The following is a 26,883-nucleotide window of genomic DNA, read 5'->3' as shown; positions in this document are numbered from 1 at the left end:
AGAATGACAAGTGAGAGGGATATCAAAACTGGGGTCACGCATAGCATTTAAAACTTTATAAAGGTTCTAACCGCTCCTGATTCAATCCAAACCTGAAAAAAACAATATGGCCGGAGTTGGTCTTTAGCTATGAAAATCCCATTGGTGTCATGTTTGAAGTTATGCAAAATCCTAATAAATAGACTAAAACCAGACTAAACTTCACAACCAAGAAAGACATTGTATGCCTACAAGCCAAATCACAAAGCAATCGATCTCCTGAACTTTCACTTCAACTGAAAGCAAGCCACCAGCAACTTAATAAAAGAAACCAATGCACTTACCAGAACCTCTCTTTGTAACAACCTTCAAGCTCTGTGTCAGGGTAGCATAGAATAGGATCAAATGTGGAATAGGAGCTTTCATCTTGCAACTCTAAAATCCGAACTCTAAAATAAAAAGAAAAACATAAATAGTTTTTATTGCTTACAATCAATGTATATATGTATCAATGTATATATATATATATATATATATATATATATATATATATATATATATATATATAAAATCAAGACAAGACAAGATTCTAGATAAGGGAAGGGTTTGATTCTCTGTCAAGTTTTTATTGCTGTCTATGTCTCTGCTCAGGCGATTATTCTCACATCCCAGTAATAGCTATTATAAAGACATTACTTTTTAAAATCTGGGGTTTAAGTTTCAGCAATCAATTATGTTTTTTTAGTGTACATTGCCTGCAGTGCACATGTAGTGTAGTATACATATCTGGTATCTGTATGATGCTGGGAATAGAACCGGATGCCAAGATGATGAAGCCACAGCTCACAGGAGTGCAGGAGTTACAATATCAAGTGGCCATCCAATGGCTGAAAAGATAAGCTGCAGAATATGGTTTGGAGAAGATGGCAGCAGGGTGATATGAGGAGGTGTGGACCTCACGTCACTGGAGGAGATGTGAGCTTTAGTTTGGTGGTATTTAATCAACGCTGGGTTTTTTATTTTTTGCTCATTGTAAAAATTTTTTTAAAAAATGGTGCTGTTATAAAATTTTGCAAATAGGTCATTTTACTCCTTCACCAATGTGTGCTGATGAGGCTGCACTGATGGGCATTAATAGGTAGCACTGATCGGCACTGAAGAAGATCACACTAGAGATTAAATGTGTCATAATGTGCAAGTATGCTGTGCACACTTGCACATTATGGTGAGAGCTCCAGGGACCTGCAGAAAATGTAGTTTTGCTTTAGAGATTGATGCTGCCCTCTAACCTCATGCCCTAGCCACTGGCAAATGTCTGCCATTATAGTAAATACAGCTCAGCATAGCTTACTTACACCTATTAATATGCCAAAGAATATTTAATTTAACGTGTGCCTAAGGTTCATAAAATGAATAATTTGCAAGGAGCTAAGCTTTTCCTAAGAATTTGAAGACTATAAAAATGCACTATTCTAAATTTATACTTATAACTCGTGATAATATTTTATAATTGCCACATTTCACTGACATGCTGCCTCCTTTACAGATTATATAATTTATCTTTTATTCGAATCTTGAAAAATAAAAGAAGATGGAAGGTTAAAAATGAGAGCAGAATAGCTTTATGTGGTATTATATATAAAAATTAAACTTGATATATGAGCCCGGGGCAATCGTGAACTCTCTGACAATGTTAAAACAGCATGTGAAAGTAACTTGTGCCTCATTCAGGGACAGTGAATGAAACAGTTTACTTTCATCTTTGTAAGATACATCAACAGGAATGAGATTCCAATTTCCTCCCAATGGTATAAATGGGGAAACATCTCAGAATAGGATAGAGCATAGAAAAGAAGAAATTACAATCGGTTCAATATGTGAAGAGATCTGAGGGCATATTAAACTAAGAGGGGTTATTACGAAATATCAAGAAAAATGAGGTCATCTGAAATTTGACATTCCATAATACACCATATGTTACAGTTACTTGCCACTCAAAGTTATAAATATGATAATATTTTTCTGGCCTCCGAGAAATGGTTTCCTTTCTCAAGCAGGTAATTCAATAAATATAAATGACAGTACCTCCACAAATCAAATTTTTCATCACAGATGATTTATATCAATATTTCTGAGTTTTACTCCACCAATTTTAGTTTATGCTTGAAGAAAGAAGCCTTGACTAAAGCTAGTGTCAATTCAGCATGACTGAAGGTGTGAAACACTATGTTTAAACAATATATCAACGAATACTAAAATTTAAATATATGCATAAAAAAAAGGAGATGATCTGGAATAAGCCCTTAGGTAAACATGCAATGTTTTTCACAGTTCTGATCATCTTACAGGAAATAGCTGTAGCTCAATATACAGTACATTGTTGCAAGAGACACTCCGAATAAATTAGAAGCCAAATGGGCCTGTTGGAAGCATTTTAGATCCACAACCGAATACCATCATATATACAACTCATATACCGCTCCTTGAAAATGCTCTTGTTAAATTTCCTAAAATATCACCCATCAGACGCTACATCCGTCCACAAGTCTCAACAATTATGACACTAATAATAAGGGAACTGCTTCATACCAGATGTATTGAGATAAACCCTTACACTCAGAATGACATGACAACATAAGGATGGGGGAAGTGAGAGATGGCCACTCCTCCTCTCTTTCCCCCCCTCTCTTTTTTTCCTCTCTCTATCACCCTCCCCTTTCTTACCCCCTCACCTCATCATACTTTCTCCACCTCCCCTCCCTTCTATTCCGCTGAATCAACAACCCTTTCTGAACTTCCCTCTATTTCAAATACTCCAACCCACAAAGTGAACAGATTGAATGCCAATCTTATGAACAGTCCAATACATGCTCTTTAAAACTGGTGTGCCGCAAAAAAACACTGAAAGTATTCTCAAGATGTACTAGGGTAACCCATTCAGACACACTCACCCAGTAGACACCACAAAATTCTTAAATATAGACATAAGCCCAGGTCTATGACCAGCTTACGCCCGTAGAATACATTATATAACTAGAAAGCCAGTCAAAATAATCAGGTGGACGCTGGCTTAGGTAATTAATAACGACTGTAAAAATATATGTTATCCACCTTAAAGCGGTTGTAAACTCAATAAAAAAAAAATTAAAAAAAAACCTGCAAGACAAAGGCATAATGAGCTAGTATGCATCGCATACCAGCCCATTATGTGTAACTTACCTTAAAATGAAGCCCCAACACGGACCCCCGGACATCGCTGCGGGCGCTGCCATGGTCCCTCGTCGTCTTTTCCGGGTTCGGCGGCTCCGGCGCGCTGATTGGCCGGAAGAGACGGCTCCGCGCGCGGGAGTGATTTTTCCGGCAAGCTCCCGGCAACTTAATTGAAGGTCCCCCGGACCTTCAGAGCGCATGCGCCGCTCGCGCGAGCGGCTGCATGCACTGTAAATATCTCCTAAACCATGCCGGTTTAGGAGATATTATTTGTACCTACAGGTAAGCCTTATTATAGGCTTACCTGTAGGTAAAAGTGTCAAAAAGCGGGATACTACCGCTTTAAGCCAACCATTACAATACTGAATACTAATTGCATTCAATAAACAAATGACCAATTCCTTGGTACGCTGATATCTTTTTACCCGATAAAGAAAGAAGAGAAACGTGTTGCCCCCCCTGCTCCGGACACAGTTTGCGCCCAAAAGGAGTGTTTGGAATAGATGACCAACACAGTTAACATAAATCCCACATTAATTTTAATTTGTTTGTTTAAAATGTTTATGTACCTATACTGTTATAACTAACGCTTGTTACAAACCTTAACAGTGGCACCGAGATCAACACAATATATACAAGGTGTTCACTTTACCTGTTTAAACCCTGATTTTCTATGTTAATGATTAAATAAACTTTTCTTGGAAAAAATAAATAAAAATATACAGTACATTGCAGATTAATATTTTATATAATTTTGAAAGCACTGTCCAGCTAAACTTTAGTAATTTTGGTGATAAAGAAAATAAGACATACTGTATCTTTTAATGAATTACTAGTTGTAGCAGTCTGAATTTTTGCTGACATCTCAGAAAATCTAACTGACTGACAAACCAACTCCGCAGGAAAGGGAAACTATATTTCACTGAGCATGTGTTAAAAATAAATGAATAATATGAATGTGAAGATTAGTCGTGTGGACTTACTCAGAAAAGCAGTACAAAGGGTAAAGATGATGTGAAGTGCCATTGTCACCAAATAGAAATAATTTTTAAATTGAGTTGAGTAAATTGAAATGACTGCATTAGGAAAGAGCAAACAATTCAGATAATTTCATGCCTTGACCTGGATTTTTACAGTTTTTGTCATTAAAAGATAAGAGTAAAGTGTTTGAAATCAGGGCAATCTTGTACTGACATTGATATAAGTATATCAATTTGGATGTTGCATTTATAATGGAAAGAAACCAAAGGGTAGATGTGAGTGGCAGTTATTCCCCTGATTTTATTTGTGTTATGTAATGAAGCCTTTATAGTGAAGAATGGATGCATCTTCACTGACAGCTACTACAGTTGACAGCTACTACATACATTTGGCCTTCGGCACACCCCTGCTAATAAAGGAGTTGATAATGAACTAAAACTTCAGGAAGGGATGAAATGGGGCCTTACAACCCTTAGCAGCTGGCAACTAAAATCATGTTAACAAAACAAGCTACAAGTAAGCGAAAGGTCATAAGTTAGAGACAGTGATGAAACCTGCTGAATCGAACCCATGTACAGAAGTTTCACCCGTGTTCCCATATAGAGTATCTCTTAACCACTTGCCTACTGGGCACTTTTACCCCCTTCCTGCCCAGTGATTTCAGTGTTGTTGCATTTTGAATGACAATTGCACAGTCATGCAGCACTGTACCAAAATAGAATTTTTTTTTCACACAAATAGAGCTTTATTTTGGTGGTATTTAATCGCCACTGGGTTTTTTATTTTTTGCGAATTGTAAAAAATTGTAAAAAAATGTTTTTTCTTCGTTACTGTTAAACAATTTTGCAAACAAGTAATTTTACTCCTTCACCGATGTGTGCTGATGATGCACTGATGGGCACTAATAGGTAGCACTGATTGGCACTGATGGGAAGACACTGATGAGGCTGCACTGATATGTGGCATTGATGGGCACTGATGAGTGACATTGATGGGCACTGATAGATGGCACTGATGGGCACTGATGAGGCAGCACTAATTGGCAGTACTGATGGGCACTGGTTGGCAGCACTAATTGGTACTGATTGGCAGCACTAATGGGCACTGATAGGCATCACTGATCATCAGGACACTGTGTAGATGTCTCTTTTCACACTTGTCAGTTACCGGCTCACTCCTCTGTGACAGCATGAGGAAAGGAATGCTGATAACCAGCAAATGTGTTTACATCGTGATCAACTGTGATTAGACACAGCTGATCACATGGTAAAGAGCCGCTGTGACACTGCAATTACAGAGCATGAACAACACAGTGATTACAGAGTGTGCTGGGTGCATGCCACAGTGCGAACAGCGGGTGCGGTTCTGGGAGGACCTCAATAGATGCGCTTCCAGAATTGTATAACCACACTGTAGCCATCATTTGGCTATAGCACTGTCAGCAAGTAGTTAAAGCAAACCTGCAAAAAAGCTACAGTTAATTCTGAAATTCCAGGAAATTACTATATAGTAATGCAACGGTTTTAAGGTATTTCTTTTAACCCAATGTGTGCCATACAGATTAGAAAATGATTGTACATTTTACATAATTTCCATAACCCTGGTGAGATGAAAGCCTTCAGAATGAATCAAATATGTAAATAAAAAATGTTCTCTTAAATCTTTACAACTGGCTTGCCAATTTCCTTCCTTCATGCTAAGTTAAACAGCTTTTGGGGTCATAGCTTATGTTGCCCTTTGTCTACTGTTGAGAACATTCTATAAGTACATTACATAAAATGTCATACATGGTATATCAGAGATTATAAATCTTTAAAACTTGAGGGGAAAACAAACAATCACTAGCTTTCTGAAACCTATGGGCAGCTGATTTCAACATTTTATTTTTTATGAAGTTATTTAACAAGAGGCATATATAATAAAAAAGGAAATAACACTTCTAAGCATGCATGTATTTCTGGCTGATAAAACAACATTTTCCCCAAACTGAATTCTATTGTTTAATGCCTTATAAACTGTAGAAAATAGTAAGCATTTTGGAATGGAAATTTGCTGTGTTTGTACAGTTCAGCTACGTTCATGATTCACCGACTGATAAAGCTTTGTAAAATTAATGAGATAACACAATCGTACTCAGAATATTTGAACGTCTAAGCATTATTCCATAGAGCTGAAACACATGCTTAGGGTTTCACATAGCAGCAACTGCAAACAAAAGTGCCAATAAATCATGTTAATTGCATTTCTAAAACAAATGATATGGGTGTCCGAGTTTGTGCGCTCATAATATAGAAAGAATGTTTGTTTTGTTCCTTCAAACAATTAGGGGCATTTCCTATAAACTGTGAAGCCAATGATCTGACCGCTTCAAATGAAATTAATTAGGAGACTGCTGTGGTAATCTGAAATATGTACTGTGGACATTTTTTTCTGGTTATCAATAATGTAGCTCAGAAATATAATTAAACCATGCTAATATAATGAACTGTGGTAAATAAATCATTAGTCAATGTACTTTTCAGTAATTCTTACTATTTTTTTTTAATCTGTTTGCTATTTGGCTTGTAGGGGTAGTTTTTTTAGATCTGTGAAAATTAATTCAAAATCACTTCAACAAAACAAACATACATGCTCAAAGGAAATTTATCATGATATAAACCATGCCGTTGCTTGGACTAGTATTGGAACGAAACAGCTAGAATTTTCAGAAGGAATTCAAGAACAATTAAATACTGTCCAAGATACTTTTTTCTTTGCACTAACATCCACATTTTCAGGACAAAAATTTGGAGTGTGTCCTCTTCATCAAGGTCCAAGCAGTACTAATAATTACTTAATTAATTTAGTAAGACAATCTCTAAGAAAAAAATGGTTCACTTCAATACCGGACACTTTCACTCCCTTCCAGTCCAGGCTTATTTTCAGCCTTTAGCGCTGTCACACTTTGAATGACAATTGCACACTGTAGCAAAATTACATTTTTATTATTTCTTTCAAATAAATAAAGCTTTATTTTGGTGGTATTTGATCACTAAATATTTTTTTTCTTGCTGAATGAGCAAAAAAAAAAAGACTAATACACTTGGAGAAAAAAAATGCATTTTTCTTGATTTCTGTTTTAAAATTTTACAAATAAATGATCTTTCTCCGAAAATGTAGGCCAAAACATATTCTGCTATATTTCTTGGTGGGAAAAAACAAAATCAGTGTGTATTATTTAGTCTATAGCAGAGTTATAGAGTCTACAAACTATGGTATGTACAGTGCCTTGCGAAAGTATTCGGCCCCCTTGAACTTTGCGACCTTTTGCCACATTTCAGGCTTCAAACATAAAGATATAAAACTGTAATTTTTTGTGAAGAATCAACAACAAGTGGGACACAATCGTGAAGTGGAACGAAATTTATTGGATATTTCAAACTTTGTTAACAAATAAAAAACTGTAAAAAAAAATAAGGATAAGAATAATTTTTTTCTTCAACTTTTTTTTTTTTTTTTTACGATTTTGTTCTCAAGTTCTGTGACCAAGGCAGTACAGTGTTACTATAGTAATGATGAATGGATATGAATGGAAGCCATCCATAGTGTACAATTGCCATGTGATCTGCTGTGATTGGTCACAGTGATCACATGGAACCAGCAGTGTCCCCATACACTGATCTGTCATCCGCTTTGTATGGTGGGCACAGTGGGTAACAGATTGTGCTGTGCTGTGTCGTGGCCCATGGGGCTCATGAAAGTCGTGTTCTGGAGAAGAAGTCATATGACATCCACCATAGAACATGCCTTACAGTTAAACTTGGATAGTTAGTGAGATAAGAATATGAGACGTCACAGGGGAACAGTCACAGAGGTGAGGGTGGTCATAAAAGTGTTGGATAGTGATTTAGAAAACTGAGGTCCACATTTAATCCATTACCTTTATGACAAATAAATTATTTATTCTTAGTTCAAAAGTGTTCCTTTCTTAAGTAATTTCCCTTTTAAGAACTAAAACATTCATGTTTTTATAAGTGTGGTCTAGTTGTAAAAAATGATGTCCCACAGATGCAAAAATTGTCTTCCTTTAATGCTCTTTATTCGTGTGTCTGTGTAAATTCATTTTTATTTGTACTTTATATTCTTTTTCACCAACATAAGATCATTTGTTGTATTTTTTGTGTCATTCTTCTCTCACCTCCAATCAGGCTGCTCTTATAAACATTTTTTCTATTCTTTAATTAAAACTTTATTTTTAATACTCTACTTGTATATGACAAGTACTGTGTTTAACAGATAAACACTTTCACCTTCAGGCTTCAGTATAATTTGCAGCGCCATCTGTGGGCTTAAGGATTATTTTGCCATAACTGAACTAGGGATCACATAAACAGGAATGTCTCTGACTGGCTCCTGGTCACAAGTGAGGGCAGAAATTGTCATTAATTTGAAAATTGAATGTGGGAATGTGTTAAATATACTAGTTGTAGGGCAGGGAATATAAACCTATTTATTAAATCACTATTCTAAAATTAGTATAAGTGTTGCTTTGAGATGGATTTCCTTTGTCCATAAACATGAATACATTTTGATGGGAATCGATTTCTTTGAAATAAGAGCTGCAACATTACTATCACTTACTGTACTGAAATGGATCAGTTCAATAAAATAACATCACCTTTGTGATTTTAGATAAATTAAAGCAGAAAAAAAAGTTTAATTCTGCATCATGGAATTCAATTTAATTGTGGGTTTTAAATATACAAGAGAATTTCTTCTTTAAATGGATAAAAACAATAAAGAAGTAACAGAACATAAAGGGATATAGCTTTGCCCATTATTATTCATTCTCATAGAAAATATGTTCTATTGCTTGAATGATCCAGTTTATAATTGGCTACATTCAGAAAAATCCTACTCCTGTCATATAACACATGGTCATTTTTGGTCACGCCAAGTGTTATGACAAACCTTGTGATTGGCTGGCAGTACAGTGTAATTTTAATTTGAAGCTGTAAACTGCCTTTTTTTAGGCACTTGAAATAAAAAGGCAAATATGGAAGGACTATTAAGAAACTCTGTTGGTCTGTGTGTTTTCATTAATTTTAATTAAAATGTTGTTTCTTCTTTCTATTATTATTATTAATATTATTATCATTTAGGGTTTAATAATGATAACTTGATAGAGAGCGCAAGAGGTAGAGAGAGATTGTCAAATGAAAAATTAAAGTGATTGTAAAGGCAACGTTTTTTTTTTTTATAGCAAATATGTTATACCTGCTCTGTGCCATAGTTTTGCTAAAGAGCAACCCTGGTCCTCCTCTTCTCGGGTCCTCCGCTGGTGCTCCTCGCCTTTCTTCCCTGCCGAGTGCCTCATAGTAAGACACTTACTATAAGAGCACTTGTGCATATTAGGGATTGACCAATATAGCAAGGGCCGATATGCACTTTCCCCAATACATCAGTATCGGCCCTGGAGGTTACCGATATTGCCGATATTACTGTATGTAGTATTAGTGTATGTAAAATCCTAGCATTCACTTTATTAGAGTTTTATATAATATCCAGTGTGTGTTTTTGTAATCTAATAGTGTGAAATACCTTCATTACATCGCCGCTTGGCCCTTAAAACACTCACTGGACATTATATAAAACACTAATAAAGTGGATTCTAGGATTTTAATGACACTAAAATAGGTTCACACGGGATTCCTGGCAGGAAGGGAGGGAAGGGAAGACCGCACATTACAGCTAAAAGACCTACCCCACATGTTCAGTACCAGATTTGTGTCAAAAATTGTCTTTATTTTTCAAAACTTTAAATGTACAAAATATCGGCCCATATCAGCCTATACCAATATGCAATGGCCAAAATATCGGTATCAGCAATGAAAAACTGATATTGGTCGATCCCTAGTGTGTACTCCTGAGCCGCCTCTGTGTGTTCATAAGTCTCTACTCTCATGCACATTGCTGAATCAAAATCAGACAATAAATATTTATGGGGGCTGGGGAGAGCTAATGCACCTATCTCTGTCACAAATCAAGTTTGTTACCCTATAAAGTTACTACACAACTTACCTTTTCTAAATGCTATCATTTTTCTCTTTAAAACTGTGAATTAATTAGTATACCTATATGCTGGTATTTGTATTATAAAGAGAAGAAAAACATTTTCAGAAAAAATATTGAAATTCAGTGCATTTGAACCTGGTAGAACAGCAAGGGATTTGGTGAATTGCTGGAGGAGCAGATTTTAAAAAGTTTATTAATCTCTGCCATGGATGAAGAAGAATACCATAGGGATGGCTTCAGTGTGATGATTATCTAAAGCTGCTTTTTACAAAAACATCCAATCCAGAGTAAGGATTGTGAGAACTACTACGTCATTGTGCTAAGAAGTAGAAAATCTCTTGCGTGCAATTGGCTCCTCAGATTAATATATATGCTGAACGCATATTCCTTCTCTTGAGAGAAATCTCCACAGATTTTCACAGCATACAGAATTAATCCCACAGGCCAAAATGCATGTTTGAAAGAAAAATCAGATACTTATTTCAAGTACACAGATCTTGTACCAGTTTCACATGTAGTCTGTTCGGTGTTTTACTTGAAAAACCAAAATAATTTCTAAATGCCTTTTTTTAGTTCTGTATATCTTGAAGCAAATAGCACTGACTAAAGGCAAAAAATATTTTCTAAAAAACAATAGTAAATAATTAAAAGTGCAACAACTATTTTTTTTTTTTTTTGCCAAAGTATGAAAGGTATTAGTTTAAGATACAAATGTAATACTCTGGTTTCTCTTCAGATCGAATAAATCTTTCGCCTTTTAATAAAGAAAAAAAAAAAAAAGATACAAATTTAAAGGGTAAGTTTACTTTTAGAAAAGATGATCTGTACATTATATTACATATATATATATATATATATATATATATATATATATATATGTAAATATGTTTCATTGTATTACATGATAAATATATATTATAGCTGTGGAACATATAAACACCATAACGTTTTTTTAAAGCGGACTAAAATTCTTTCTGCTACTAACATATTTTGCATGCCCTCTGTTCCCCTTTGAAGAGAGAAACTACAATAATTTTGGGGTCAAATGTATTATAGAATGAACGCACCTTAAAAAAAATATATTTTTTTGAGTTTAGCACACTTATTAAATTAGCTATACATTTTTCCACATAAACTATCATTTTGCCATGGTAAGACTAACTTAGGCTACATTCACACCTGAGCGTAGCGTTTTTCGCGCGTTTTTTACCGCGATTTTACCGCGATTTTTGCGGCGTTTTTTACCGCGATTTTACCGCGATTTTTACCGCGATTTTTGTGCAGGCGTTTTTAGATTGAATAGAGATCAATGGAAAACGCCTGTAATCTGCCCAAAAAGAAGCTCATGTACTTTTTTGAGCGTTGGGCGTTTTGTATACAGTGTCAAAACGCTCAGATGTGAACAGGGGCCATTGAAATGAATAGGATTTGTCTTGTTGGGCGTTTTGAGAGCTGATCCTAGAGCAGAAAAACGCCCCAAAAACGCCCCAAAACGCCTAGATGTGAACGGAGCCTAAAAGTATATGTAAACCCTAACAATGATTTTTTTTACATTTGCTCCCTTTTGGCCATTTAAATTATATTTTTTATAATAGTTTAATAGGTGCTAAAATATACCTGTTGATCATGTCAAAAATTCAGAGCTGTCTTGTGTCCACCTGAAGAAATTCATTCCCACTGCTCCCCCTCTGTCCATCCCACCAACCTGTTAGCTGATTGGTGGACAGTATTCTCTGATTTAGCAGTATTCACATGCTCACTATTCTATCTTAGCAGCACTGAATGGAGGAGAAATACCCAAATCTCTGGCATTACACACTTATGTGAAGCTGACCCCGTATGTAACCAAAGTTTTGTTAATATTTGAAGTTCAGTCAGCTCCTCTTATGTTCATCCCAGTTGTCAGTTAGTCAATTAGATGGTTGGGTTTTACAAATAAGCATTTAAAACATGGCAAAAGGGCTGTAATTAGCATGAGTTTACATTTTGATTGATGTCATTGTATGAACTATGATTGGTTGTGTTTATGATCAAAAACACAATTCAGTATAACACTTTGTCCAAGTTTTTTTAATTCATGCTTTCATTTTTTTTCTACCCACAATGCTTTGCCATTATAAAAAAAGAAACATGGTCTTATTTTTTAATAAAAACAAGTAGACTTCTACAGAGACCTCAAAGTCAATTTTTCACGTGACTCACTGAGATTTTCTAAAATAACCTGTGTATTGCACAAATCATTATTCCACTTGTTCAGCCATAGTTGATTTGGAGTCCTCAAGGCCAAGTGTGTAGGCGCTTATACAGTTCTTAAGTAATTTAATTTTAATCTTTTGCATCTTATTAGGATGATAAAGTATAGGCTGTCAACACATTTGCCAGTGAGCCAATTAACGCTGACGTCATGATGACAATACAGAATTTCTGAACACTTTTTGCAGTGCTCTATTCAATTAGTGTTATTTCTTTAGAATGACTCAGTATTTTTAATGTGTTGTCAGTGAAGAATATTGTAAAATATATTCATCTGCAGCAAGTCATTGAAAAGTTGGGCTTCAGTTCAGAGGAGATAAAACTTAAAAAAAAAAGTTAGGAAGGCAGTCTGGAAGTTTTAAAGGTCAAGTGGTCCTTGTTATACATAGATAAAATGTAATTTTTTTACATTGATGACCACATTTTTAACTAGACTTTTACTGAAAATTTAGCTACATAATTCTGCTTCCCTCTAAAATGATTCTCGAAACATTCGAAATTGTTCACTGGCAACTGTCATTGTGGCTTATCTGTTAGAGAGCCACCATTTGATGGTTTCCTTCATCTGAGATTACATAGTCAAATTTAAAGAAGGTGAAATATTAAAGTTTCACAACACCAGCAATTCAAAACTTACTAACGAAAGTCCAGTAAGACTCAAAGAACACATCCTGATTTTGATATTTCCTAATATGAGTATTTAAAAATGAACATGTCTGGCATCCACTGGATTATTCATTTTTAGATTGCAAAAACCTGGGCCAAATCCCTATGACATACGACATCTATCTTAAGTTACATGTAAACCCAGTCACTAAAATCCCATATACATTTTAAGATATTGATGTTGTATCAAAAGTCATTTCCAAATATTCTTTATATCAGAGGATTTTAACTTAGTGAATCTCATTTGTTCTGTTTTCTCTCTCAACAGTCATTGGCGACGGTTCATTTATTCAGTAGTCCCCACGTGAAACATGATACACAGGGCTTTGAATATTCTTTTTAAGTCAAGGCATTGCACCTTAGTGGATCTTGTTGCGCCTAGAGACTGATAAATAGTGATTATGATGCTACTCATTTGAATGGTTACCTGGATATCTGCAGATCATTCCAAGGGAACAAGGGAAGGCAATTCCTTCAAGTCTGAAGTTACTTTACAAACCATTATACTGAATTTTGTTACACAGTGGTGTGTTATTATATATCATGGTAGTGAAGTGCCATGTTGCCATATACCAGGTTAATTAAATGCCATGTAACCATACAACGTAATCATTTTTATAACAGAGCCCACACAGTGAGACCCAATAAAACCTCCTCTTCCTCCCCCACTTCCATCCTCTTCCCTTCCCCTCCCCTCCCCTACCCCTCCCTCTTCCTCTGTCCCCCTTCCCATTTCCTCTTCCTCACCTACCCACTCTCCTTTTTTCCCCCTTTTCCCCTCTTGTGTTTTCCTATTCCCTCCCCCCCCCCCCCGGCCCTTTTCCATTTTTCATTTGGAACTACTTGTTCTTTCACTTGGGTGATATTTCTTTTCCTTTTTTTTTTTTGGTAATTTCCCATATTCAGTTCTTAATAGATTTTTCAGTTCAATCTAATTCCATCCTTTTAATGTGTTTTTTTCAACGTCTTTTACTCTGTACTGCTGATACATTTGTATACACTTTTTATTAGCTTGGTGCCTAGCGCTGACTTGTATTTTTGTATATTTTAGATTATTCTTGAGTATTTTGCATTATGGTGATGTTATATATTTGAACTTTGCATTCATGTTTTTAGATTAAATGAATAAAGTATTAAATACATGTTTGCACTGCTCTTACCCTTTAAATTGTGAAAAACAAAATATTCTAAAAAATAGTAAAAACAAAATCAATGGCATATCTTTGATTACTTAGTGTAATATCAGTGTAAAATATCAGTGTTAACACATCTCCAGTGATACAACTATTTACATATAAGTAAAACACATATACCTAAAACAAAATAAAGAGTACCAAAAAAAAAAGAAGTAAACAATACCACAATCTCAGTCCTACAAATCAATATTGGCAACTGACATACCTGTATATGAAGTACATAAGTGTGAATCAAATAAATATAGGGGTGGATTTACTAAAGGCAAATAGACTGTCCACTCTGCAAGTGCAGTTGCACTCATTTTCCGTAGGCCTTAGTAAAAGTGGTAAAGCTCAGCTGATTTCTATCCTCCAATCACGTGAAGGCAAAAATTCAGTTTTTTTTATTTTTTATTATTATTTCTATTGCTCCTGATTGGGTATTCCTTGTAAAGTTAAGGTTTACCTCATTTACTAAGCTCTGCACTTATTTACTTCATTTACTATGCTCTGAAACTAAACATCTAATATACTAAGCTCTGAAACTACACTTGCAAAGGTTTGCCTTTAGTAAATCAACCCCGTAGTGTCTAATTACATTTACGTCTTATGCATGCAAATGTGTGCAAATACTCACAATTACTTACAAATGTGTGCAAATGCGCATTTATATACTGTGCAGAAAAAAAATGCGAGAGTACATTTTCACGCGAAAGTGCGAAATTGCACGAATGCATATGCGCGGAAATATGCGCAAATACACACACAAAAAAACTGATGAAAAAGTATATGCACAAACAGGGGTATTGTGTGCAAGAGGCCTTACTGTTTACAAATGTGGGGGGAGGGGTAGGGCGTCATGGATACAGAAAAATGTGAGCATCATTCCAGGAGACCCAGTGAAGGGGATAACAAATTACATTTGTCCTTGGATTTATTTATGACTTACCATGCTTGCTCTCAACCTCTGTCACTTTTTTTAGCTGGTGTTACATGTTAAACCCAGATTATATATCAACAATACTATTTTGTAAAAAAAAAAAAAATGGGGCGAGCACATAATGAGGATGAGTTACGAAAAGATTTTATGTTCACACAATAAAGATTCACTTCAATTATTCTATTATGTGCAAAGAAAACTCCTGTTTTCTTACTTTATCTGAATGTGATTGAATATTTAAAGTAGATATTTACACAATGTATTATGTGAACATTCACAAATCCTTTAGTAAATCAACTTCACTATTTTATTATATACCTAACTGATTAAAACTGTTTCCTCATTTCATAATTGCTCACCATGCATAAAACAAGCTAACTAATCAAATGTTAACTTTGACTGTTTTGTAAAAATGAAATATACAATCCCATGGGTTATCATCACTTCACTCCTGTGTTGTTCTACTTTATAGATCGATTTATTGGGAATATAATTTCTTTCCCAATTTGTATTTTGCCACAGAAGGTATGATTCTGTCAAATGTCAATGCCATAGACAGTCAGGGTTGCTGATAGAAATCACAGGACCCCATACAGCCTACCTGACAGGGCCCCTCTCCTCTGATCAAATTATATTTTTGCTAAAATGCAACACCCTTGATGCTATGCTTTGCATCCATGGCAGAAACGATACCCCCGTAAACAAGACCTATTCAAGTGAATAGCGGCACAAAGGCAATATCTGCACCCCACAGTGAGCGATTGGTAATGATCACTTACTGTGTTCATTAAGGGTGGTGTATTTGTTCAGGGTGGTGACCCCCCCACCCGCTCACCATCCTGAAATTTCCTGCCTTGTGAGACCTCTGCTGGTGGGGGAGGAGAGGATGGAAAACAGCAGGGCAGAAAAGGGGAACACAGGGGTCCAAGACAACAGGGGGGAGGGGATGCAAATACTATAACTGATCACCCCACAGTGCAGCAAGAGGAAGAAAAGAAAAGTAGAAGCCGGTAGCACTGCACAAGAGTCACAAGTAACAGCAATAAGGCAGTACTGCTGGCCCTCCTGCTCGGCAAGTGTCCGGGCTTCTCTTTTGAACTGATGAGGCCTGGGCCCAGTACAGGGGGGCTGGCTTTACTGCCTTATCAGGGGCCCTGTAGACAGTAATGCGTATGATAGACACAATAGCCTGGCAACATCTGGTCAATTCCAATTTTGTTTGTCAAACGGAATAAAAGGCCAGTCTGTTTTCTCTCATACCAGGCAAGTCAATTATTAGTTATTTGCTTCTTGCAAAGTAGTCCCTTTGACATTCAATGCTTTTGTAATGCAATATACCTGTGAGAAATTGTGTGCATATCTCAACCAAATAGAATATGTCAGATTTCTATGTGTAGGATGTGAATAAATAACTAGGGAATCTTGCGGTATTTACATGTTGGTTGGCATACACAATAGATAGAGCTACATTATTGATATGGGGCAAGCATATAAATGATTCTAGTGCACTAGCTGCAATGATAACACATTGTCATCTTGGACACTATCATCTAAATGTCATTTTTTAACAGAAATGATATGGACAGAAATAAACAGCTTGTCACAAAGCATCTTGATAGACTTTCAAAAATACATTTATACTATAAATTCTACAAAACAATACAAAGCAGTTTATAGAGAACCCTGCTCTTTTATAATATTATATATTTGTTTAAATAAGAAGTTACAGAAAACCCAAAAAAATCAGTTAGAATATTTTATCTGCTTTCAGAAAGAAAAATAGTATAAACATAAAATTAATCATTCATAGAAATACAATTATAATAATTTACTACTTGAGGTTTTCCCCTTGCTACAGATCAAATCAAATCATACATGTATGCCTGGTGCTCTTCCTGTGTACTCATAGTTAAACTCTTAGGCGAATCAATAAATCAATGACCTAAAGTGTCCTAACTAACAATTCTTCTGCACAGGAGTCTATAACACACAATTTACACAATTCCTGACCATCCACACATCATAGCCTCATGAGGATCAATCTGTATTGGGTGTATACTGTACATATATATATATATATATATATATATATATATATATATATATATATATATATGTATATATATATATATATATATATATATGTATATATATATATATATATATATATATATATATATATATATATATATATATATATATGTATATATATATATATATATATATATATATATGGCTTATTTTCAGCTGGAACTCAGTGGAACTCAGATCAACCACCTTTGGTTCAAGCTTTCTGCTCCCTGCTCACCACTATCACTTGTAAACACAGAAGTCCGGCTTCTGTGTTTACAAGTGACAGCTTGGCTTCCAACAGCTCCCACAGATCTGATCTCCTGAGCAGATCCTACTGATTGCATGAAGAGGACAAGGGAGATGCAGGTGCCCAAGGTGCAGTGTGGTCATGGGCGGGAGAAGGGCATCGCATGGTAGTCTCACCCTCTGTGATCTCCATTTTTCCCTGGTGCACATATGTCGACACCCCTGCTGGATGATCTCCCTGCAAGGGAAAGAGGCAGAGCCACCTACAGTGTGTGTGTGTGTGTGTGTGTGTGTGTAAGTGTGTAAGCATGTGTTTGGGGGGGGGGGGGGTACTATAGCTGGCTGGATGCTACCGCTTAATAAGGCAACAAACGTAAGACGTGCAAGATGGGGGATCTTTTAAGGAAGGGAGAAGAAGATGGAGTGGGGGGGGGGTGGTTATGTTGAAGTCAGAGCTAAAGAGGGGTAAAAGTGAGATGTGGATGGGGAATGCAGAGGTAAGCTGTGGAAGAGGGCTGAACTCTGCACTCTGTGTGTAACCCCCCTGAACTCTGCACTCTGTGTGTAACCCCCCTGAACTCTGCACTCTGTGTGTAACCCCCTGAACTCTGCACTCTGTGTGTAACCACCCTGAAGTCTGCACTCTGTGTGTAACCCCCCTGAACTCTGCACTCTGCGTGTACCCCCCTGAACTCTGCACTCTGTGTGTAACCCCCTGAACTCTGCACTCTGTGTGTAACCCCCCTGAACTCTGCACTCTGTGTGTAACCCCCCTGAACTCTGCACTCTGTGTGTAGCCCCCCTGAACTCTGCACTCTGTGTGTAACCCCCTGAACTCTGCACTCTGTGTTTAACCACCCTGAACTCTGCACTCTGTGTGTAACCGCCCTGAACTCTGCACTCTGTGTGTAACTGCCCTGAACTCTGCAATTTGTGTGTAACCCCCCTGAACTGTGCACTCTGTGTGTAACCCCCTGAACTCTGCACTCTGTGTGTAACCCCCCTGAAGTCTGCACTCTGTGTGTAGCCCCTCTGAACTCTGCACTCTGTGTGTAACCCCCTGAACTCTGCACTCTGTGTGTAACCGCCCTGAACTCTGCACTCTGTGTGTAACTGCCCTGAACTCTGCAATTTGTGTGTAATCCCCTGAACTCTGCAATTTGTGTGTAACCCCCCTGAACTCTGCACTCTGTGTGTAACCCCCTGAACTCTGCACTCTGTATGTAGCCCCCCTGAACTCTGCACTCTGTGTGTAGCCCCCCTGAACTCTGCACTCTGCGTGTAACCCCCTGAACTCTGCACTCTGTGTGTAACCACCCTGAAGTCTGCACTCTGTGTGTAACCCCACTGAACTCTGCACTCTGCGTGTACCCCCCTGAACTCTGCACTCTGTGTGTAACCCCCCTGAACTCTGCACTCTGTGTGTAACCCCCCTGAACCCTGCACTCTGTGTGTAACCCCCCCTGAACTCTGCACTATGTGTGTAACCCCCCTGAACTCTGCACTCTGTGTATAACCCCCTGAACTCTGCACTCTGTGTGTAACCACCCTGAACTCTGCACTCTGTGTGTAACCGCCCTGAACTCTGCACTCTGTGTGTAACTGCCCTGAACTCTGCAATCTGTGTGTAACCCCCCTGAACTCTGCACTCTGTGTGTAACCCCCCTGAACTCTGCACTCTGTGTGTAACCCCCTGAACTCTGCACTCTGTGTGTAACCACCCTGAATTCTGCACTCTGTGTGTAACCCCCCTGAACTCTGCACTCAGTGTGTAACCCCCCTGAACTCTGCACTCTGTGTGTAACCACCCTGAACTCTGCACTCTGTGTGTAACCCCCTGAACTCTGCACTCTGTGTGTAACCCCCTGAACTCTGCACTCTGTGTGTAATTACCCTGAACACTGCACTCTGTGTGTAACTACCCTGAACTCTGCACTCTGTACTTAATGCCCTTTACTACCCTCCCACTGTTTTAAGCAGTTTTAAATTTGGCCATACCCACTATGTGATGCAGTTTGCAGGGTGTGTGGGGGAGGGGGGTTGTGGGGGGTCATGGTTGAATTCATGCACCTATTCTCTGAGAAAAAAAGCCCCGTATGTGTATATTATTTTTTTACCTTAAACTTTTCCCTGTCCCTTTTGTCACACAATCATGTAAATCCTGGTTCCTGTGAGGTTTTTGGCCATATTTACAAATGTCTATAGCAGATCAGTCTCTGCTGCAGCCTTTATCCATGTGACATGCTTACAGTGCTGCAATCTAATCATCTTGAGTGAAGAATAGGAAATATATATATATACTGTATACCACTGCTGTATATTGCAGGGATGTATTCATGCTGACATTTAAAGTTAGTTAAAGGTCCACTTTAACAGAGCATACTGAGTTATATCTTTTAAAGGGATTAGCACTTTACAACAGAATAGAAAACCTCTGTTGTATTCCCTAGTTTATTTTTTTCATGATGTGTAGATTGCAAACTGTGCAGAAGACTGTTAATATTTACCCTCTGTAGACCTGCAGTCATGTTAAATAAAATAAAGTTGCTCAGTGCCATCAACAAAGTGAGATGGTCATTGTGGTCAAAAAAGAATATTACATTAGAGAATTGAGTATGAAAGCCTAATAGTGTATATTAGTTGGGAAAGACAATGCTTAGCTTCCCTGAAATGTCAGTTCCCATGATATCAAAGGTTTTTCTTTTAAAGATATTTGAGAAGCCAGAGAGGATTAAAAAAATATAAAAGCACTGCTGCAGTGAGAAATTCAACCTTAATTACCTATTTGCTGGTGCCTGTGGCATACTTTCAAATAGTACAGAACAATGTGTGAACAAAGGGTGTATGTAATATGTGAAAATGCAGCTTGTCATTCCAACAATGTGAAAAAAAAAGACTTTAGAACTCAGGAATACATTTTAAAAACAGAGAGTAACAAACAGCTCTACAGATCATAGTGGTAAGTAGATGTGCATTACTTGTAAATGCCGTAAGGACAGGAAGTGATCGGAAAACGTTTTGGCATAAATGATCCAGTTGTGGAATAAAGATGGGAGGAAGAACAGTAGTATTTTTTTCTTGTGTAGAAGTATACTCAAATATATATCGTCCCTTGGAACATATACAATGGTATAAGTAGCGCAGGTATAATTGAGGGGAAATGACGTAGTTTAAAACCAGTCAAATCTTAGTACAGTCCTTAAACGTCCATCAGTGCCAGAAATTCAAAACAAGGGGTTAATTCCTCCAGCAATAGTCCAATCCACCAAGTGAGAAACACCACCAAGTGTTGGGGTCACCACTGCTCTACACCTCCACCGATGTGATAATGGGGGGAATGGCAACTCACCAGAAGCTGTGGCCCACCTATTTGCATAGGACAGGCAAACAAGCTGTTGTAACACAAATCCCACTCAGGAGCGATTACTGCTGCTATTATTGGATTTCAATCTCGGGTAGTCACGTGTCTCCCTTCTCCTCCTGATAATTGCTCAAATGGTGAACATAGGGGGAAAGAAGGAACCGCACTAGTGTGATATTGTTTCACCCATCAGATAATTTATTCAGAAAAACCCCAATACAAATGTACTCACAAACGCATTAAAACCATATGCCTTCAGTATCCTAATAGGTATCAGTGATACGGGTACCATGGTATGCTGTGTCGATCCTGCTCACCCTCTCCACACTGGTGTCTCGGATCTCCAAAGCGGCCGCTCGTGTCCCCCGTGCACTTCTGGTCGCCGTAAGGTTCAGGTATTTTTTTCTTACAGTACACTTTTTTCTATTTTTATCTATGGCACATATAAACAACATAATGCCAAATTAAAAAAAAAAAAAAAAAAAAAAACATTTGCATTACACCCGATCACATCTTGAATTTGTCCAGCATTCAACATTAAAAGCTGTAGTAACTTGCAGTAAAGCATGCACATTACTGCAACGCACAGCAATGCAGGCAGTATATGTGGTGCCATTCATTGTAAATGGAACTCCAACTGTTGCTGTACATTGGCAGTCCTTTCATAATGCACCACAATAGTCTAAATGGACCCTCAAACTAAAAGGAACCTCCAAACATATACATGAATACTTCAATATAAATTGTATTTCTACAGGTGCTGCAGAATATTTACCACGTAACAACCACCCACCGCAGTTCTACTGCGACAGGCAGCAGCTGCTGTGCAAAGCGACTTAATACTACGTCGCTCGCTCAGGAGACTCTAGGGGGTGAGCGTGCGTGGCCGGCGGTGCGCTCTCGCCCCCGCTCGTTAGCTGGGGAGCCAGTGCGTGTGACCGGCAGCTCCAATGACCGCCGGCCACTCTCACAGCAATCTCCCGCAGCTGAGAGAGAAGGACAGACGGCTGATGTAAACACAGCCGACTGTCATTCTCCCTGAACTGATCAAAGAGGCTATGCGATCCTGCTATATAGGATCACATGTCTCTGTGATTACTTCACAAGCCACGCTCCCTGATAGTTAGAATCACGCTACTAGGGACACATTTAACCCTTTGATCACACATACTGTTAACCCCTTCCCTGCCAGTGTCATTTTTACAGTAATAGTGCATATTTTTAACAGTGATTACTGTAGTAATGTCACTGGTACCCCCAAAAGGGTTAAAATATAATTTAGGGGCCCGATCTGTCCGCCGCAATGTCGCAGTCCCGCAAAGAAAATCACAGATCGCCATTAATAGTAAAAAAAAAATTACATAAATCTTTCCCATAGTTAGTAAACGCAATAACTTTTGCGCAAACCAATCAAAATACACTTATTGTGATTTTTTTTACCAAAAATATGTAGCAGAAAACAAATTGGCATAAAATGTTAAAAAATTTAGATTTTTACACTTTTTTTTTTTTTTGAGAATTTCATATAAAAGAATGTGAAAAATATTGTAATTTTTTCAAAATTATCGCCCTTTTTTGTTTATAGCGCAAAAAAAATCTCACAGGTGATCAAGTACCACCAAAAGAAAGCTCTATTTATGGGAAAAAAAGGACGTCAATTTTGTTTGGGTACAGTGTTGCACGACTGGGCAATTGTCCGTTAAAGTAACGCAGTGCTGAATCGAAAAATAGGTCCTGGTCATTGAGCAGCCAATCCTCTGGGGCTAAAGTGGTTAAGATTATGTTACTCACTCCATCCTACAGATGAACACAGCTTTTATTTTGCATAGAATGTTTTGTACACCAGAATTTTTGTGTAAGATAGGCTGCAGGGAGAACTCACATTGTAGTAGATGTGACCCTCCACATGGCAATCTTATACATTTATTGTGGAGATGCCCAAAGCTTAGGCTTTTCTGACGGGGGGTATTTAAACTTTAGCTGATGTATATGGCATTTCCCAAGCCCTTGACCCCACTTTTTTTTGTCCTAGGATATGTTGACTCTAATATATTGGACGCAAGCTAACTGTTGCAGTTTTAAAATCTCTTTTTTTTTTTTTCACAAAAACGGATTGCTTCACAAGGGGTATCCTCAACTCTGCCATCAGTAGATGAGTGGAAATCCAAAGTGAATAAATATATTTTGTTTGAGAAACATATGTACCTTTTCTGCAATGCTCTACACAAGTTTGCTGTAATATGGTCTAGATGGATAGATGTGATAGGGACGTAGATTATTGTTTGTGGAGAATGTCGTACTTGTGGGATATCTATTAGCTTGGTAAGTATGATAGAGGTGTACAGGTGATATACTGTATCTACTTAACAACAATTTCTGGGCCTAATGCTGTATTCTGTTTGTTATTTGTTCTATTTTGAGTTCTGTTGATCTATGTGACAGTTTGTCTCTATGTCATTTTTTTACATTAAAAAAAAAAAAAAACTTTAAATACAATTTGATTGAAAAATATAAAATGTATTTTATCAAAGTATCTTTTTTACATTTTTGTTATTGTTTAGGGAAATCATATTTAAATACTCACTGATTAGTCATAATATTATGATCACTGACAGGTAAAGTGAATAGCATTGTTTATCTTGTAAAAAGGCACCTGAACGTGAGTAAGATATACAGCATATGAAGCAGAAAAACATGGGCAGCCTTAAGGATTTGAGCAACTTTGGCAAGGGCCAAATTGTAATTGCTAGCTGACTGGGTCTGAGCATCTCCAAAACTGCAGCTCTTGTGGGATGTTCCCGGTCTGCAGTGGTCAGAACCTACCAACAGTGGTCCAAGGAAGGGAAACTGGTGAACCAGCAACAGGGTCATAGGCAGCCAAGGCCCATTATTTCAAGTAGGGTGAGAAGGCTACCCTGTGTAATCAGTTCCTATAGAAGAGCTACTGAAGCTCAAATTGCTGAAGAAGTTAATACGGGTTCCAATAGATAGGAGTGAGAACACACAGTGCATCGCAGTTTGTTGTGAATGAGGCTGCATAGCCACAGACCAGTGAGGGTGGCCATGCAGACCCATGTCCAAAGCCAAAAGCACCTACAATGGATACATTAACATCTGAACAAGACTAATACATCACATTTATTTACATCTTGTAGATGGCTGTGTGTGTGTGTCTGTGTGTGTGTGTATGTGTGTGTGTATGTGTGTGTGTCCGTGTGTGTGTGTGTGTGTGTCTGTGTGTGTGTGTCTGTGTGTGTCTGTGTGTGTGTGTGTGCGTATGTGTCTGTGTGTGTGTGTCTGTGTGTGTGTGTGTTTGTGTGTGTCTGTGTGTGTGTGTGTCTGTGTGTGTCTGTGTGTGTGTGTGTCTGTGTGTGTGTGTCTGTGTGTGTGTGTGTGTGTCTGTCTGGGTGTGTGTCTGTGTGTGTGTGTGGTGTGTGTGTGTGTGTGTGTCTGTGTGTGTCTGTGTGTGTCTGTGTGTTGCTTACCTGGGGAAGAGATGGCACTAGGGTGCACTACAGGAAGAAGAAAAGTCAGCGAAGGCAGTTTGATGATTTGTCTAATCCCATTCCTCAATGTGCCAGGGCTTTTTTAGAGGTGAGGAGGGACCTACTCCATAATAGGTGGGTGGTCCTAATGTTATGGTGGGTGGTCCTAATGTTATGGTTGATCGGTATATAGCGGCAGACAATACAATCTGGCTTAACTCAGCACTGGAGAGCCAGAAAAACAAAAACATTTGCATGTCCTATATATGTATTTAGCTATTTACCTCAGCCTGAAAAATATGGTAATGAATCATCATAACTCTAAGGTGTTTCCAAATGTGCTCATTTTTTAAACATTAGCATTATTGTAATAAAACTCCCATTTTTGTAATAAGGACACTAATATGTATAATCCAATTGTTTTCAAAACGCAAAAGAAATAACGGACTTTTTTCTGTATGCTTGGATATCTGCTGATGCGTTGATTTGCTCTTTTTTTTTAAGTGTTTAAAAAAAATAAATACAATTTCATATTGTGTGAAAGATTCCGTTCTGTTCAGTGAACTCTATAACTTCTGATCAGGGAATAGCTAAACTAGTGAAATCCACTGCTTTTTTTTCCCTGTGGTATAAACTGGTAAAGGGGTCACTGCAATTCACTAGAGAACCACTGTCAGGTACAGTAAGTGTAAGGTGGGGTGATTTCTACATATTAGGTTATAAGGGAGACTAAAGTAAAATAAAATAGTTAGATTGTCAAATTAGTTTTGGTCCACAATAATAAAGAAAAGTACTGTATGTATTGTTTTTTTTCTGCTGTAATTCTATGTAAAACAAATTATACACATGGCATTTATTGCATATCCTTGGTTTTTGGGGATGCCCATGTTCCTTTATTATTATAAATCATGACTCTGACATGAAACAACTGGAAGATCAGTGCCAAAACATATTAACAATTTAAACCTACATTTTGTAGAACAGTGTAAGTGTTAAGCTTCATTGATGATGATGATGATGATGAGGATGACAATGAGGCAAATGGTAGAAATAATAATATTAATGATAATAATTACTAATTAATATCCAACATTAACTTGCGTACTAGCATTCCTCCATATGACATTTTTATTACACCATCTATTAGTCATTTTATATTTTATTTACCATATGTTATTTTATTTGTTGGATTTGGAAATTGAAGCTGATTAACTCACACACTGATATAATATATGATACCAAGCTGCTCATAAAAAGCATCATCTTGACAATAAAGTTGCCACTAAGGCACAGTCAATAGAATGATAATTATAGTGATAAAATTATATTTAACAATTCTCAGCTTCAGTTTAACATGTGTGATTTCTTTCTTTCTGATAGTGTGTACTAAATTAAAATTAGTTACAGAAGTACCCAGCAGAGAGCAGTTTACTTGTGACATAGTGATTCTTCTTGACTCATTATGGTTAAAGAGCTTTTTGTACTACAATAGTTACCTTTATTTGGTTTCATGGTGACAGAACAGAGTCCCTCACCAGTTCTTAACATCGTTTGTGTTTCAGTATTGTTATTTTAATTTAGGATACAAAAGTACAAATAGCTGATTATCAGTCAGAATTAGGCCCCGTTCACACTGGGGCGATCTGACTTCCCGGGGCGACCTCACAGGTTGCGGCGCGCTGCTCGCAACGCAACCTCAGAGCGGCCGGCACGGACTTCATAACATTGAAGTCTATGCAGGTCGCTCCGGGTCGCCCCAAAGAAGCTCCGGACCCTTTTTCTAAGTCGGAGCAACTTGTGTCGCTCCTATTAGAACGGATCCACAGCTTCTCTATGCCAGGCGACCTACGGCGACCTGTCAGGCGACCAAGTCGCCTGACAGGTCGCCCCAGTGTGAACGGGGGCATAAGGGATGTCAACTTTATTGGAGGATGAGTTTCAGGACCGTTATAGTACACATACTATAAAAACAGTTAGAATGCATATAATATTTGGCTTTGAAGCACAAAAAAAGGGTATGTGCGTCCATTCACTCATTCTACAACTAAGGCTCTGGGTAAACTGTTCTATTAACCAGCATTTAGTGAGCTTTAGCTGCATGAAAGTTGACAATGATCCTTAGGGTAAAAACGGGCACTACACTGAGAACTGTAGTTATATTAAAATATGAATTTATTGATACATACAAAATATTATGATAGCAAAAAGATAGCCTTGCACAATTTACATAATAAAAGCATTACGACTATAATAACGAAGAACCATGTTAGGACAGAGTTGTCCACACTGGGCTGCAGAAACCCAATGTGAACAACTCTGACCTTACATCAATAAATTCATATTTATATAACTACAGTTCTCAGTGTAGTGCTCGTTGAAGTCCCACCAGAGGGTTTTTTCGCTTGTCTCTCTCCTCATTGGCCAAGACAGCAGTGGGAGCCATTGGCTGTCAATCTCAAC

The 26,883-nt window shown here is 37.6% G+C and overlaps 1 protein-coding gene across 1 annotated transcript in view; it reads right to left on the bottom strand.

Annotated features, from left to right (window-relative positions):
• Positions 1–26,883, bottom strand: part of IL1RAPL1 (interleukin 1 receptor accessory protein like 1) — a 1,835,933-nt gene that overhangs the window by 1,505,391 nt on the left and 303,659 nt on the right. The window contains exon 2 of the mRNA XM_082248500.1: positions 324–428. Coding sequence (XP_082104626.1) covers positions 324–405 — 82 coding nt within the window. The 5' untranslated portion in view covers positions 406–428. The remainder of the gene's footprint in view (positions 1–323; positions 429–26,883) is intronic.

The sequence above is a fragment of the Pelophylax lessonae genome (assembly GCF_965119305.1).
Source record: "Pelophylax lessonae genome assembly, chromosome: 2".
Taxonomy (NCBI): Eukaryota; Metazoa; Chordata; class Amphibia; order Anura; family Ranidae; genus Pelophylax; species Pelophylax lessonae.
This window is presented reverse-complemented; position numbering and strand designations above follow the sequence as displayed.